Source organism: Vicia villosa, linkage group LG3 (assembly GCF_029867415.1).
Source record: "Vicia villosa cultivar HV-30 ecotype Madison, WI linkage group LG3, Vvil1.0, whole genome shotgun sequence".
Lineage (NCBI taxonomy): Eukaryota > Viridiplantae > Streptophyta > Magnoliopsida > Fabales > Fabaceae > Vicia > Vicia villosa.
The window spans coordinates 10147090-10164722 of NC_081182.1; the positions used below are offsets into that span (position 1 = coordinate 10147090).

At 33.8% G+C, this 17633-nt stretch overlaps 1 protein-coding gene and 1 long non-coding RNA gene across 2 annotated transcripts; one reads left to right on the forward strand and one right to left on the reverse strand.

Annotated features, from left to right (window-relative positions):
• Nucleotides 1–2177: 2177 nt before the first annotated feature.
• Nucleotides 2178–4067, forward strand: LOC131654884 (uncharacterized). The gene is made up of 3 exons (XR_009299599.1): nt 2178–2444; nt 3298–3439; nt 3551–4067. It is a non-coding gene; the product is annotated as an uncharacterized LOC131654884 (long non-coding RNA).
• Nucleotides 4068–11593: 7526 nt separating this feature from the next.
• LOC131660265 (protein FREE1-like) lies at nt 11594–17633 on the reverse strand. Its single transcript, XM_058929474.1, has 10 exons — nt 16499–17633; nt 15590–15676; nt 15360–15491; nt 13806–13937; nt 13207–13272; nt 13011–13121; nt 12504–12593; nt 12326–12362; nt 12065–12135; nt 11594–11965 (listed from the first exon to the last, which is right to left on the reverse strand). The coding sequence occupies exons 1-10, from the start codon at nt 17474–17476 to the stop codon at nt 11888–11890; spliced, it is 1782 nt and encodes a 593-aa protein (XP_058785457.1). The 5' UTR covers nt 17477–17633; the 3' UTR covers nt 11594–11887.

The window sequence follows — 17633 nt, forward strand, 5'->3', positions numbered from 1 at the left end:
AGTGAACAAATACTCACTACGATTTATATTGTTAAGCAAAGGGGATTAATAAGTGCAATGAGAACTCTAATTCTTGTGTGGACAAATACTCACTACGATTTATATTTTAAGCAAAATGGATTAATGCGTGCGCATTATCCCCTAAAAGCACCTTGTGATGGGAACCACATACTCTAAATTTGTCAAAAAAATAGATCAAAGGTACATCTCCGTAATTGTTTAGGGGTGATTTCATACATGCATCTCCGAAATAACTCCTAAAAACATTTAGGAGTTATTAACATTTTGCAGCAAGTATTCTAAATTAATTTTTTTTAGGCCATTTACACTAAGGATATATTAACACCATACTAGGTATATTAATGTAATTCAAACATGTTATACATAAATTTAAATCCTAACATTAATCAATTAATCGAAAATGTTACCACGATGCATATTTGTTCATAAAATACCATTGTTACCAAAATACAAATAAAAATAAACTATTGTGTATTTCTAACCCCCTGGTTCTCCTCTGCTGCCGCCTGTACCCCAAGACATTTCGTGCCTGAAGTAAGATGGTATGTAAGGCGTCCATACCATGACAGCCTTCCGCAAGGTCTCTCCTCTCTCAATGGCATCTCTCACAAGTCACAACCTATATAATACGCTGACAGACCGACAACATGTCCGGCGTGTGGTCATCCCTAGCACGTTCCTTTTCAAATATCTCCTGATTACCAGGTCTAGATGGTGTTCCTATGACATCTGGTGTCAGGTAAGGATGTGACACTTGATATAACCACTAGATGTAGCCTTCTGCATAAGATCATGAATCATGAGCTAGCTCACTGTCAGTCTCAACTGATGCTAGATGATTGTATAAATCATCGAGTATGACATCAAGATCTATGCGGTGGACTGCCGGAGGAGCAAACAAGGAAAGGGGTCTTGGAATAATATGAAGAAACATGAATTGGCACATGATACACTTAGGAAAATATGGATACATCAGGTGCTACCTACAAGCCAACCATCCAGAGTAGAAGGCTATGTCGTCTAGGGGACGTGTCTAAAAGGGATCCTCGTACGGGCAGAAGCATATTCCATCTGCTACAGTGCGGTCAATAAACACCCAGAACAACTTTATGGCCTGAGTCTCTCTGTACGGGGCAAGGGCGCAAACACGTGGTTAATCCTTAGTGTAGTCCATCTCAAGTTTCCACCCAAATATTCGAGGAAAATAAGAGATAATCCACACACGAAAAATGGTTTAGACAAAATATTAGTAACAAGTGCAACACAAGCGTTGTGAAAATATTAGTAATAGTAAATGTTACAAATAAATTTCCATAAACAAGGTCCATCTTCCAGTCATATGTCTTATTTTTCGGTTACTAAATCGGTAACTAAAAATGAATTTTCTAATAGTGTCCGTGGCGCATAAACCTGTTAGCCTAGAGTAACACACTATATCTTAAAACCATGCGTCTTCATTCTGTCCTAGGTGCCAAATCTTCCTAGCATGGTTTACAGATTTTGTCGTTTTCACGCTCATGTTAAAATAAATATATCAACATCAGTTACAACTCAATTACTATGAATCTGGTGTAACGTAAAAGTAAAGATATATATATATATATATATATATATATATATATATATATATTTCTCCTTCTCACACATGCCTAGCAACATGTTCTGCATAGAGAGAAAGTAAGGAGGTATCATAAGGGCGTCCTGGAAACTATCGGAATCAGTAGCAGCAGTAGGTACTTCATGTTGGGCTTCATAAGTTAGAGGGTCAGTAGGAGACATGCGACCTTGTGAAGTATGCACTACTAAAAATATGACATTTGATTTAAGGATTTTACATCAGGTTTCAAAATATATAATGTGAAAAATATTTGTCAAAGGATTTTACATCAGACATTTATTTCCAATGATATAAAAAATATTTGGTTTAGGAAAAAATATAACACGGTGGCAGTTTGGTAAATAAAATGAAATTTTATTAAAAGGATTTCACGTCTGGCCTAGATTTGCCCCGATGTAAAAAGTAGACTGGTGGAAAAAAATAACACGGTGGCAGTATCGTAAATAAAGTGAAATTTTGTTATAACAATCCATTACATCGGTTCATGTCCCCAACCGATATAACAGTCATAGTCACATGGGCCTTTACATCGGTCCAAGTCCCCAACCGATGTGAGAGCCAATTTTCTTTTTTCACATAAACCCTTCGTTTCCAAACCCATTTTGTTTCCAAACCTATTTCCTGTAAACGACCTCCAAACCTTTTTTCTCTCGCTGTCACCAAACTGCCTTCTCCATTTTCCCTCGTCGTCACCTCCGTCCAAGCTCTTCAACCCAACCGTCCAAGCACTATTTTCACTTGCCGTCACCAAGCTCCCTCCACATCCTCCATGTATTCCGGCCAGAATTCCTCACCAAAGTTTCAGGTAATTCATTTTTTGTTTGTTTTAGTGTTTATTAACCTTAGATCTTGTTTGCATTTTTGTTCCTTGAACTGGATATGGAATCAACACTGCATTGTTTATATATTTTTTAATCGTAAATTCCTTTTGTTCTGTTCTTAGGAAATTTTCTCAATAAAAACCCTAGTTTTATTTGCGCTTCAATTTTCACAGTTTTCAACTATGCAATTTGCTCCAGTTCCGGAGCTAGGGGAATAGGAAAATAGTGATCTGAATTTCGCCTCTGAAAAAAACCCTAGCTTTTCGAATTCCGAAGCCTTTTTTGTTGCATTAGATTTGGTTTTGTAGATTTTAGATTGGATTTGGTGATAAAGTTGAGATCTTTCAACGATTCAACTTGTGGGTTGTCTCTTTAACTTTTGCCCCTTTCATTTTGCTGCCATTAGGGAATATAAGTTTCAAATAACAGCATTTCTGTTATAATGTATCATGTATTATCATAGGGTATGGTTGAAGACTCGAAGATACAATTCTAGTCACTCTCAAATAAGTGGCATTTCATATAGCTGTAGCTGAACTTTGTATTTAAAATGGATTCAGCGCAGGCAAGATTTTGGGATCTCATTTTCTTTTATTTTCCACTCTTCAAAATATTTTGTATTCCTTGTATTTCAAGTACGCTATTAGTATATATACTAGAATATAATTTTTATTACCAAAACAAAAAAGAATATAATTTTTATTTTAGTTGTTAGAACATGCACATTGCCTCTGAGTTGCACTCTTCTGATGCATACTTGGTGTTTCTTGATGATTCTTAGGTGATTTCGTTGGAACTTTTATTTATAAAAAAATTGTCACTCTTTCTGCGATGCAGGTCAGAATAGTAGCGCTCTACATTACATATTTGGGGACCACAAATTGGGCGTCAAGATCAAGGTATATAGTTTTCGGGGCATTAGGATATCAGTGGTTTTTTTGAAAGCTGAAGGCAGTTCAATGAGGCATAGATTTGGCAAGTAGGTCATTTGCTGTAATTATTACAATTTATGTGCCTTTTTTTAATTCCTTCTGCTATGGTTTTTATTGTGTTTTTAGCTTCTTATCTGCCTTGGTTGGAAATGGCACAGATGATATTTTCAATGAAGCAGTTCAGCTAGCACTGCTACTTGTAGTGGCTTGATGCTGAGGGCAGTATGCCGGTTATAGTTGAGGGGAAATGCAAAGGTATCATGCTAGCAGCTGCACTAGTGCAGTTAATAATAATTCAATTGGTGGGCCATCGGCTAGAGACATTAGAAGAATTGATTCATCTTCTTGCCAACCAACCTTCCTGTAAGTTCAAGGTAAGATACTTTCTACTGACCATGTCCTTTTAGAAAATCATATTAAATTTTGAATGTGAATGTTCCACCTACGACAGGCTACTGCATATTCTGAATTGTTGTGGTTGTGAATTGTGATTCAGCTTCTCATGCTTCTTGTCAGCTACTAACTTGCAATAGTGATTAATTTTCTTTACTTGATGTCATTCTGAACCTTGAAAGCTACTACAGAGATGTTTCATTTTTCTTGAGTAATCATAATGCTGTATTTTTCTGTTCAAGTATCTATTAATTTCTTCTTCGGTTCTGTTATTTTTTCAACTGAGTGCCTTAGTTTTGTAACTAGAAATTGTTTACTATAATTTGTGAATAGTTCAAGTATTTATCCTCTCAGATTTGTTGATAAATAAGTGAAGAAAATGTAGCACATATGGGATTTTCCTTCCTAAAATTCAATGTTTAATTATGCTGAATTTAACAAATATTTCTGGTTGAATTAATTATCTTATGTCATAGAGATCTCTATGAAGCATCTCTGGTTTTTTCATTTTAAAATTGAAAGCACTATCTGAAATAGTATTTTGACTTGAAGGTTAGTGTGACATTATTAGCTTATTTCATGTTTCATCAATAATTACCATTCATTTTTTGCTTGTAATGTATTTTAATTTTCTAATATTCAAGGTGTTGAGGTTGGATATCAGTTCTATTCTCGTGCCGAAATGGTGGCGATTGGTTTTCATAGCCAATGGTTAAATGGCATTGACTATATGGGCCAATCTTATTCCAAAGAGGTAATACAACTTCTTATTACCCTTATTTTACTATGTAGTTTAATTTTTAATATCAAAAGATCTCAAGTGATTCATATGATCCTAATTAATAGATTTTTTACTATAATTTTCCTTACAAACCCCTCTCTTTTTACCCTTCATTTTTTACTTCAATTCAATTTTAAATTTAGTAGTTAAGTAGTGACATTTAATCTATATACTAATATTGAAATATAATAATTAAATTAAATGTTTAACAAAATCATTAGAAAAAGCGAGCTATGATTTCACATTAGAACAATTTCCATTATCATCTAGAAGCTTTTAGACTAACAATGTTGGTTGTAAGAATTTAATGTTGTCATTGTGAATGGCAAAAATGAATATTTAGTTAGATTTTGTTCCAACATCTGCGAATTACAGTATCACATCAAGAAAAGGAACATACCTTATCTGTCTTTGGCTACAGAGTATGCCATTCAACCTAATCACACAAAGTAGGTTGGATATTGAATTTTGACAATTTTTGTTCACTCAATTCGATACAAAGTAGGTTGGCAATATAGTAGATTAGGCTAGCTTTAATTTTCATTTAATCAAAGCAACTTTAATTTACGTATTGTAGGTATTTGATGACACTATAGAATTACGACATGATGATTTGTATGATTTACGACTTCGTTGGGCAAAATGTTTCTTTGAGTTATATAAAGCTTAAGCTTTATCTAGTGAGTTATATGGAATTGTCTATATACCTGATTTGTGTTTCTTGACTTTGGTGTTGTCTGCTGATGTTAATTGGTGTTATTGTTTATTGTCAGCAAATGTGATTTTGGTGTTATCTTCAGGAGCTACAACTCATCTTCTCGTGGATGCATGTTGGTATTTCAAGTGCGCGAAAAAGGACATAAATGGTTGGATATTTGTTGTTTTGTTATTTTGTAGTAGTCCACCGTTTGTAAACTTTCTTATAATTTTGTACACTTGTGTATGCTAGATTAATACTTTTGTAAATTTAGAAGAACATATATATGCTTCTTAACTATTTGGTGCAATGAAATTTTATCCTTCACTGGTTAGAAACATATGAAAATAGTGATCTAAATGTGGTCTGTGTGCTGTGGGAAAAATGTGCAAAATAGCGACCTAACTTTGGTCCTTATATGAAAAATTAGGTAAAAAAAATTACAGGTTAAAATAGGAAAAACAGCTATTATACGCTTAAAAACAGAAAACATATTACATCGGGCAAAATGGAAAACTGATGTAAAAACTTATCTATTACATCGGGCAAAGTGGAAAACCGATGTAAAAACTATCTATTACATCGGACGGACATGACAACCGATGTAAAATATGGCATATATATTTTTTTATAAAAAAATTGCATTATTTTTCACATCAGACATCTGAATTCAACCGATGTGGTATGTTAATTTTTCACATCGGTCCTTGGCCCGATGTAAAATGTCTCTGACTTATTACATCGCCTGGTTTTACATCGGGCTCAGGCCCGATGTAAAAAGTAATTTTCGCCCGATGTAAAAAGTACTTTCTGCACTAGTGATGATATGAGCGACCATGTGAAGTCGATGCCTTCGCGTCAAAGAACTAGCAATAACTCGTGGCCTCAAGCACTCTGTACTCTCCCTACGAACAATCGCATGTTGAGATAGACGACTATGCCTCAACCTGTTCTAATTTTCAGCTATTGTTCCTATAATATAAAATAGAAAACAATATTAAAATTAAGACAAGTAAAATTAGGGGATGCATCTCTGTAAAATAGAAAAGCAAAATCCAGAAAAAATTCGGAGATGCATCTCCGTAAAATTGTAAAGAATAAATTCCGTAAAAGTGTGTCATAGCTTAAATTCAAGAAAATATAGACGATGCCCTAAACACCCACAAAAATTTAAATGTTTAAACAAAGTAACCACTTTGGATGTAACTACAAACTAATGTATTTTAAACAACCGATTTTACCTAATACGTGTATCACAACTCAAAAATAGAAAGAAAAATGAGATGCTTATTAATTGAGAGTTGTTGTGTGAATGAAATCTACTAGGATTGATTGCAATACAGTTGAAGTAGTGTTGAAGTTTGAAAAATGACACACTTGAATTTTGCTCAGAGCTCTTCGAAAAAGGTCTGTGAAAATGTAACAAATGAAGAAGGAATGTGAAAGGTTCTGGCACGAGGTATATGAATTAAAACGTGTCCAAATATGTATCTCCATAAAATTCACTGAGTGTAAAACTCATTAATTTCAAATAAAGGTTATTACAGATATGCAATTAAGTGATTTCAAATAAAAGTTACTACAGAAATGCATCCCCAAAAATATGTTTGAGAAAAATGAGGTGGCTCGTTCACTAAAATGTTAGACGTGTATAATTTGAATGTATTCAACTTTTGTTTTTGTTATCTTTCTTTTGGTCGACCCTGTATTACTCCAAATCTTTCCATCTTTTAGCTACCTCCTCATTGTTAAAGATTACATATTTAACAAATTTCAACTCTTTATTTTTGCCGCCTAAAATCCTATCCGACACATTTTCAATTTTGTCAACAATAGCAACACAAGCATATTTTATATGTGACAAAATACAGCTGTTGAAGAACTTCCTTCAATGAGAGCAACTAGCCCCATGTTGTCAATTTATATTAAATAATATAAGTTGGGTCATTTAATTAAGAGTTTATTCTGGCATCAACCTTATACAGATATATATTTGGCAAAGAAAATAAAAGAGTTATACTGATTGCTGATTGGTTGACAAACAATGATTTCCTTTATGTGCACCACAATCAGAGAATAAGAAATTGAGGAAACAGTGAATGCGATACACACATAAAAATGTGTGACCACACTCCTAATTGGTGGATGTAGAAAATTCCAATGTAATGGGACTTACTTGCCTTGGCGAGTTCAAGTTTTTAGTCTTTGACTCGTCTGTGTCTCTGCCTCTCCGTATATGTAAATTATGAGAATAGCACCAAACAACCACTGACATGCATATTTAAGACACCCAACAATCAGATATATCCTGCTAGCTTTAATATTAGCGTACAATAACTTTGAATTCAACCCACCTTCCACAACCACCTTCGTATATTTGGTTATATCTCTTTATTTTGCAAAAGAGTGTATGAGCATATTTATCAATATTAAAATTAATGGTGGCGTTGTTCGCCCCGTTTTGGTATCTCTTACAAAAGCTTACAAAGATTATGGAAGAATATCTTTAGTTTTAGTTGAAGGTGCGGTCCTAAAACACTGTCTTGTAAAAAATGAGGGAGGATGAGACGAATATGTGGGTCTTGCACTTTTTAAAATTAAAAGTTGTAAAAAAAAAAATTGTTAACGTTTGCGTGTGTAGAAAAAAGACGGTGCAGACAGTCATATTCGAGGTATGAATCAAAAATGTTGATTCGCTCCATAAAAAAATACGGGAGAAACAGACATGTCTGGCGGACTGAATCCGTTTTGTCACCCTTACTTAAAATTAAAATTAAGTCTTACTCATTCATATAAAATCGGCTTGTAAGATAAGCGAATTCATTCTATATAAAGTCTTTCTAAGCTCTATTTATCTTTAAAGTGAAATTTGAGATTTGAGAATTCACTCAAGATCTTATCGATAAACTCTAATATCATATTAAAATTAAAATTAAATCTAACTCTTTTATACAAAAAGCAACTTATAAGATGAGAGATGATCATTTATATAAACAGATTTTCAATTTTTATTCTTAACCAACGTGTAACTTAGATTTATATAAAAAGATTTTCAATCTTTATTCTTAACCAACGTGTAACTTAGATTTTTTCAATAACCAAGATTTATAAGATAGAGTAGTTTTTACCTTTTAAACTTACATGAAAAAAAATTGGAAACAATTTGATAGCACGAGCTTTTAGTTTTTTTATTAGCTTTTGATATTTTTTTAATATTATTTGAAATTGCTTTTGAGATTATGATTTGTATCTTGTAATTTTTTCTTCTATTTTTTATTTTATTCTTTCTGTGTAACCCTCCTATGTATAAGTCGGTTTCATTAGGTTTTGTTTGCGAGTTTGAAGGGGGAAGGAATGAGAGCGCTTTGGAAAATATGAAGGATTGAGTGAAAAGAATAGAAAGATTATAAGTAGGAGGGTTTGGTTTTATTTATAACACTAAAAATCTTATAAAATGGGGAAACTCAACAATTGTATTGATTGAGGGTTTTTGATGGCTTACATAAATTTTTCAAATATCTTTTAGGTTGTTATAGTATTTTGAAAATTAAAAATTTAGCAATGATAATGACTCTTTTATTATTTTAAACAAAATCATTTTTTTTAAAATGTTTAATATTTTTTTATATTTTTTAAAATTTTTGTTTTTGAAAGTCTTCTCCTACCATCCTCTACAAAAACAATGGATATTGATACCTAAAAAGTCCAAAGAGTGGGATAAGAGATTCTCAAATAAATTTGCAATTAATATCAAAACTAAATTTTGGCCCCGATATTGATCTAATTCGACGATTCTTTAGCCTAAGGCATAACTAACAAACTGAAGACCTAAGTGCTGCACGCGTATATGGCACGAGAGGCTGGAACATTGTGTAGCCGTGAGTTTGAAACGTGCTAATACGGTGTAGTGTGTTTCATATCTTTTGTTTGTGCCTTAATCTATTTAGTGCATGTTTGGTTTGGCTTTTGAATAAGCCAAAAGCAATTCTAGAGGTGTAGAATCAATTCTGGATAATTTTAAGATGTTTGGTTTGACAAAAGTAGAATTGATTCTGTCTCCAGAATTGATTCTACTTGAAGCTAGAATTTGTAGCTTCTGCCTCCAGAATTGATTCTGGATGATTTTTACACTGTAATTTATTATTCAACTCACTTTTACAAAAATGTATCCAAACATAAATCAATTCTGCTAAACTCAATTCTGCTAAAATCAATTCTACCAAACTCAATTCTACTAGAATCAATTTTGTTCACCGCCAATCCAAACACACATATATTTTACACTTTATGCATTATAAACGCCTAACATGATCTTTTAACTTATTTATTCGATGTAAATATATCACAATTTCATTCTTTGATATATGTTTTATTCTTACGTGAACTCTCTGCTACCCTTGAATTTAGTTGGATACATGTATCTTCGTCCAATTAAATAGTAAAATTCAATATCAAATCACTTATTTATTTTGTTTTTAAATAAATTAAAATTAAAATACAATTTATATTAAAAGTACTGATATCCAACTTAAGCTCATGGATATCAAAGAATTTACCTTATTCCTATTCTTATTCCAACAATCACTTGATTTATACACTTTTAATAGCAAGCGTGTTGAAGTAGGGGTGTTCAAAACCAAATCAACCCAATAGAAAACCGCAAACCAAACCAAACCAAATCGAAACCGCAAAAAACCGTATTTGGTTCGGATTAGTTTGGGTCATTTTTTAACAAAACCGCACGGTTCGGTTCGGTTTGCGGTTTGTATTTTGTAAACCGAACCAAACCAAATCAAACCGCATTATGTTACAACCTAAATTTTACTTAACTCACATCCAATCCAAACTTAAACCTATTATACATTAGCCTTATGATTACGAACAATTTTCTCATTCTTACACATATAATTTCAGTCCCGATCTTCTCAAATCTCTAATAACATTATCGCACATTCTTTGCCACATACATCTTCTCTCTTCTTCTATAATCTCTACTGTTTTATATTCTTTCTTTTTCACCTTCTCATTTTTATGTAAATGTTTCGTATTTCAGTTTCGTTTTTATCGCACATCTTCTTCTCTAATCTCTAACACTTTTTTTTTTCTTTTTCACCTTCACTAATCTTTCGTCTCTTCTACTTTTTGTTTCATTATAATAATTTTTATATTATTTTATGCTATTATTTTATGTTTAATATTCCACTTTTGTCTAATTTAATTTTCACATATTAAATGGAAAATTGTTGTCAAAATATGACGAGTTTTGTTGTTATTTGATAGTGTATGAATGTCTAAATACAAAATTATGTTGTCATCTATATGTGTATGTATGGCTCAATAAAATATTTTTAAAAAACCGAACCAACCGAACCGAACCAAACCGCATTAATTTGGTTTGATTCGGATTTTTTTTAAAAGCCAACCGAACCAAACCAAACCGCACTATTTTTTCTTTTGCGATTCGGATGATTTTTTCCTTCAAAACCGCCCAAACCGCACCGCGAACACCCCTATGTTGAAGGACAAGGGGAATTAGGAGGGCAAAAACTAGTGGTGGAGATATGTTGATCATTTAGGAAAGAAGTTTTGAACTTAAAATGGCTGAATCCAAGCCGATAACAGCAATTTAAAACAGTTTCAAAAACCAGCTGAACGGAATCCTATTTTGAAAAGAATATGCAACTAGTACAATAAAATATTAAAAATACAATTGTGTAGTCCCTTCTCAGGATTATGCGATATACCTATATATTATATGGCAAAAAAAATAAAATATGAAGGTGGATAAAAATGACGATTTACTTATAAATTAATTGAAGTGTTAGATAGACTCATGGTTTTTTTAAATGATAAGTTAATTAAAGTGTTGGATAAAATTAACATTTTAATTAGTGAATAAATTAATTGAAGTGTTGGATATTAGTAGATTATATTTAAAATAATAAAGACAAAAATGAAAGAAAAAATAATAAGATATAAACTAAAAGAAATAGCGTCTGAAAAATAAAAAATAAACTATAAACTAGTAAATAAAATAAACTATAAATTCATGATGAAAAGACCGTTAACAAACATGTCTTTTATTGTCATATGAACTTATAAGTTATAAGCTCAAAAATGATTTGCCAAACAGAGCTTAAATCTACACAAATTTCATACTATAAAAAAAAAAAGGCAAATTATGATTTCAGTCATAAAGCCAAATTCGGTTATTACATTATATAAAACATTGCTTTGAGTGAGAAATAATTGCTGACCAGTTGACTCTACACATAACAAGTTATCTGATTTTCAGCCTAAACAATTATATTCAGCACTAACAATTCATCATATTGACTCAAGCCCGGAATGAATTTCACATATACATCAAAGTTCAGCTTCTATTTTATACAGGACACAAGAAGATGAAAAGTTAAAAATATATAAATACCAAGCTCACAGGACAAAAATAAATTGATGCACGTAACAAATGGTCACAAAACAAGCCCAAAGATAACAAGTAAACATAAGGCAATCCCAATAGGTAATCATTAATGTGCAAGCGCTGATAGATAGGTAAAATAATTGATTTTTGAACTTGATACTTAAAGACGCCTTCCGTATCCATGTTATTTATTTGAACTCTCAATACGAACTCACAAGAAATGGATGCTGGCAAACTCCACACTCGATGGTCTCTGAACCTGAGGTAGGTACCTGAACCTGCAAATATTCCAAAACAAAGCCAAAAATGGAAAATGAAAATGATGTATACATACTGAGGCAGAATATCAGCAGGGGAAATAAGCAATATATACAAACCTGCAGATGGACAGTGCAAATAGGACATGCAACTTCCTTCATCCGTCTTCCAGTTCCGTCAGACTTGGAACCTACAAATCAGATTTCATAACTGAGCCACAACTATTATTTTGCAAATCTTAATAAATGAAAACTTGTCTATTTGAACTAAATTGCCCACACAACAGAATACTTGAAACCTACATCCTTTGAAAAGATGTGAATACAAAATCTTGAGCAATATTACAACAGATTCCTAAAATTGAACCTAGATAATGTTACCTGATCCTGATGTCTTCCGATTTCTCTCCAGCTCCTCCTACCAAGACATTCACCGATAAAACAAATCAGATATGCATACACAACAGAAGTAAAATTTACCGATATAATTATAAATTTAAAGCCTTCGATGGGCAAGAAAAACTAGACACAAATTGTTCAACTATGCCCAAAATTAAACCTGAAGTTTCCGAGCAAGATCCTCGTGACTCTGCAAAAGAGGTTTACTTGATGATTCTTTGGCACTGATCAGCCTCTGAGTCACTTCTGCCTGTGCAGTGAGATAATAAAAAAATTAAGAGCACGGCTTGAATAATTGACACACTAAATCTATTGAAAAATAAGTAACAAAAATGAGTGTGGGGGGAAAGAAAATGAGTGTGGGGGGAAAGGAAGATGCCTTTTGACAAAAAAAAGTTCCTAACTGTTATCACAGTTGATGTCAGTACTAACTTACTACCTCAGCAATTACACAAGTAAACACTTTCAAAAACTATCCTCTTTTCTATTATTTCCAAAGAGATCAAGAGAAAAACTGATGTAACTCAGTAAGCTAGGTGCTCTAACAGACATGGTAGGAGGTATAGGATGATATGCAGAGAATATTCTAGAAGGAGTGGAAAAACTATATGAAGGAAATGGTAGACCAGAGATGATATCTGAAACAAATAAAAAATGTCACACATACCATGCATCTGTCGCAAACTCGTACTGGCTGAGCATTCTCTTCAGCAGTAAGAGCAATTCTACCATGCGTACATTTGTCGCAAAAAATATCACCACAGTTCCTACAGTGATGCTGGTACAAGCAGAGGACGTTGTCATTAGAAACACAACACAGAACATAGAAAATATAGCATGAGAAAGGAAACAAGAAAATAAACCTTGCGGTTAAAAGCCCCAAAATCAGTGCCACATGCGGTGCATTTTGTGACTGCTTCATCTGGGACCTGTACATGAAAAGAACTGGGTAAAGAGTCCAATAATGATAAGAACTAATGAACCCAGGTTAAACTAAATTATGATAACACAGTTGATCAATGATTTTTTACAAAAACTACATGACATTTAGAAATTTTCCAGGAGTTAATAGAGAGGAAGGCTAACATTAGATAAATTAACTGGATAATAAGATGGCACCTAATATGAGCAAGATTTTAGGGGTTCAAAGGTGGCTAAAACTGGGTACATCTGATTTAAATTATTTCATTTATTTGTGCAAACCAATAAAAACATAGTATTGAGGTGTTAAAAAGAATGCAAAATACAGTTCAAAATGGGTAAAATAGTGGTTTGTTGTTCGAGTGGGTCCATATTAAAGACCGCCTTATTGCACATGTTTAGAACAATCACCATCAACTACCATAAGATAATAAAATTACAAATTGCATTCTAGTAAAAATGAAAATGGTTTGAATGATAAAACCTGAAGATCATTTAATTAGGGAAAGAGGGAATAAACTCAAATTGCATCTATTGTTACCCAATGATCTTTCTCTTCATTGGCAGGTTTAATCATATTCATCCAATCACCAAGGCCTTTCTTTCTTTCAGTAGACTGTTCATTTGTTTTCAATGATTCAGCAGGTCTCCTGTTTCCACCCATTTCCTTGAACTGCATTAAAAAATGAGTAATTAAGACATGTATAACAAGCAGTTGTCACCATTGATAACAACATGGGGGAATTTGATAAATAGCCAAAGACCCCAAGAACAAAACAACTACAAGTGATTTAAGTGGATTAGGAACTGGGCAGGAATAATGACAAAAAGTTATTAGTATTTTAATCAATTGCAAGAGACACCAGTAGAAACTGGCAGCTTTTTAAAGAATATGAAACAATGTGTTAATTTTTTTGGTGATTAAGTGATTAACATAATTAAATAGTATATTCCATTGTTTGGCTTGCTAGGGTCAGCAGCCAAAACAATGAATTTATCATGAGACATGGGCAACACTATTACACGGGAATGACTATTTTGTCTAGTGATCCTTACATCAGCGTAGATTCAGTGTAAACAACAGTGAAGCCCCGGATTGTTTTGTTTTTTCTAGAGAACGTTTATTGATAATTCACATGCTCAAAAATGGATTACATTTTCATGAGACAAATTAGATAGAAAATTTGAGGTAGATATGTAACATCAAACATAATAAATTATACTCGTTGGTATTCAGTCTTCATATAGAGCATCACAGGGAAAAATGTTCAAGAAACACTTTCCATTTGTGATAACCCTACCACCATATGAGATGTATTTTATGAAGAGGTTCGAAGATATTCAGAGATCTGAACCCCGAGACTGCTTAGGAATGTTTTGATTTGACCTAATTAAATGCCTACGCGGCAAGGGGTCAAGTGGGAGAAGGAATTCAGTTAGAGAAGAGATAGGAAATGTAAGAGGCATGGAAAGCACGAGAAGGGATAAAGGGGGGAAATCAGGCTACAGAAGAGAAAAGATAATGTGAAGGGCGTGGAATATAAGAATATAAGGTTTAGGGAGGGAGAGAATCAAGCATTCTCATAGCAATCTGCACTTTTCCTATTTTTGTTCATTTATGTAACTCACTATAGCCCTGCTTTTGTCATACATATGGCCTGTTTGTATTGGCTTATTTAAGATTATCAACAAGCATAAGTTTTGGGAAAGCGTTTTCATATGCTTATTTTCAGCTCATTTTAACTCCCAAAGAAAGCTTATGAAAACAGCTTATAGCATATATAAAAACAAATTAAATTAATTATATCTTTTGCCGTAGAAATATATCTTATGTAAGCATATACACAAACACACAAATAAATTGTTTATCCAAACAGAGCCATATTAGTACAGTAGAGGAAGTATAATTCAGATTTCATGTAGTTCCAGTCAATTAATCAATCTCATTGCTACTCAAACATGGCAAACAGAGCACAATATATTTTCCAGAATTTTTTACTAAAATGAAACATGTTGTAACCAATAAATCAAAAATATCAAATATGAACTGTATCTAATCTATTGTCATAACAGAAGGATGAAATTCTTTGAAAACCTGTATGGTTGCAGCAGTCACTGTATCCAAAAGTGTGTTTGTAGTGTAACTATTAGACTGCAATCTGATTCGTCTTGGCTCAATATCTACAGGGCTCTTCGACCAAAATGCAAAGGTAGTTGAATCGAATCTCTGCGATATTTAATAAACAAAACATTATATTGAGATTGATTAGGAAAATGAATCTCCCATATACAATTAAGTAACATGAAAGTAATCAAGAAGCTCACATCACATCTAGTAATGTTCTCAAGAGGATATATTCTCAAAGTCCTACTGGTATTTGGATCTAGCATTCGAAGGCCGTCCAAACCAACCTGAAAGAACAGACATTAAAAAAAGTATATTCAAACCAGCAGCAATACCAAATGATATGCAAACATTCTTTTCACACAAAAAAAAAAAATTGTCTGCATCTGATACCTAAAAGTTTCTAATAAAATTCACCGAACAGTTAGTGGACAAGATGAGTAATAATAATCGAACAAAGGCGTGACAAAGCCTTTTCCTCTTATTACTTTGTTTACACTAATAGAGTAATCCAGTAGGCCAAGCATAATTATTATGGTTTCATATTATCAAATCTGTATGGACTAAAATTACTTCTATTATTGCTCAAGGTCAAAAACCCAGATCCAGCATTAATAAACCAACTTATACAAATACAAAAGCAGCACAGTCCACCCAGGCAGTTTTGTCAATTGCAAATGGTGGTCCATTACGAGCCAAAATAATGCCATACCGGCAGCTTTGTGGCACCGTGATAGAGGATTATGGCAGAAAAACCCACGATATTGGCCTATATTTACCAATGAGGCGAGTCCAAAAACCACCACTGATATCTGCCATGGCAGATATTCGATAACACTGCACACAGGTATCCAACAAATAGCCAGATTGCATTAATGTATATATGCCATGTTTGAAAACAGCTTAACTAAGTGCTTATGGATAAGCTATTCCTATAACCTATAAAATAGTCAACTTATAGGTCATAAGTTGGTTTCCATAAGTTCTCCTAAAAGTCTCACAAAAGTTTAAAATTTAATAAATAACTGGAATTGATCAATTGAAAGCAAAACTAGCAAAAGAAAACACACAACCAAAACAAATGCCCCTAGTTAATATCCTCTTCATACCTGGCATAGAACATCCATTGTACTCTGACCACCACTCTCAGCCAACATCTTAACACGAAACTTCTGCACCCCACTTTTCACATCTTCCTGAGTATCAACCTTAGGAACTGCTTTCACAATCTTACTAGCCACCGAAGATTCCTTCGGAGTATTAAAACTAATCGGTCTCCCAAAATCATCAAACGACGGCGTGGAAGACCAAGTAGAAGACTTAGAACCCGTACCCCGCGCACCATATGGTTCCACTTTCCCCCCTTGATAAGCATACACGCCATCTCCATAACCTTCATCACCACCACCACCACCACCACCAACGGAATCATATCTAGACAAACCACCACCACCACCACCACCAACGGAATCATATCTAGACAAACCACCACCAGCACCACCGGATTCATATCTAGACAAACCACCATCGTGACGCTTACCATATAATTCCGATCCTAAATCGGACTGGCTCCTATTAAAACTTCCTCCGTATCTGTCATCAAAATAAGCACCACCACCGTAATCGGATTTCACCGGATTCTCGTATTGGCTTTCGTAAGTCGGAATCGGAGGAACAGAAGACGCGGTGTGAATGTGGGAATACGGAGCCTGAGGCGGAGGCTGATTATATAACGATGAATTCGGAATAGGATTGGGATTAGGGTTAGGGTTAGGAGGGGCATAATTCGGAGGTGCTTGATGCTGATCATACGGAGGATAATATGGTTGTTGTGACGGTGGTGGTTGATAAGGAGGATTGGAGTCGAATTGCGAATTGAAATTAGGGTTTGAGGATGGAACAGGATCGGGATTATGAGGAGGATATGGAGAATAGGCAGGGTTTGGGTAATCGTAATTGGGGGTGAACGGTGGTGCGGAGGCGTAGTGGTTGGGAATTGGATCGGATTGAGGCGGTGGCGTAGGGTTGGGGTTTTGCATGTGAGGGAATTGGTAGTATGGAGCGGAGGTATAATCTCCTTGATGCATGGTTAATTGCGGTGGAATTGATGAATTGAAGAGTGTTTGTAAGGTGGAAGAGAATATTGATTTGTGTGTTTTTGGAGAAGATGATCGTGGAGAATGGGTTAGAACTTACTTCGAAACTCAGGCAAAACAAACCCACTTCTCTTTATTCTTCTTCTTA

Excerpts from the sequence above, each read along its gene's own strand:
- LOC131660265 (XM_058929474.1), bottom strand. The coding sequence starts at position 17,476 with ATGCATCAAGGAGATTATACCTCCGCTCCATACTACCAATTCCCTCAC. Across the intron at positions 15,677-16,498 it reads CAATGGATGTTCTATGCCAG|GTTGGTTTGGACGGCCTTCG; the intron begins GTATGAAGAGGA and ends CTGTTCTTTCAG. Across the intron at positions 12,594-13,010 it reads GAGTTTGCGACAGATGCATG|GCAGAAGTGACTCAGAGGCT; the intron begins GTATGTGTGACA and ends CTCACTGCACAG.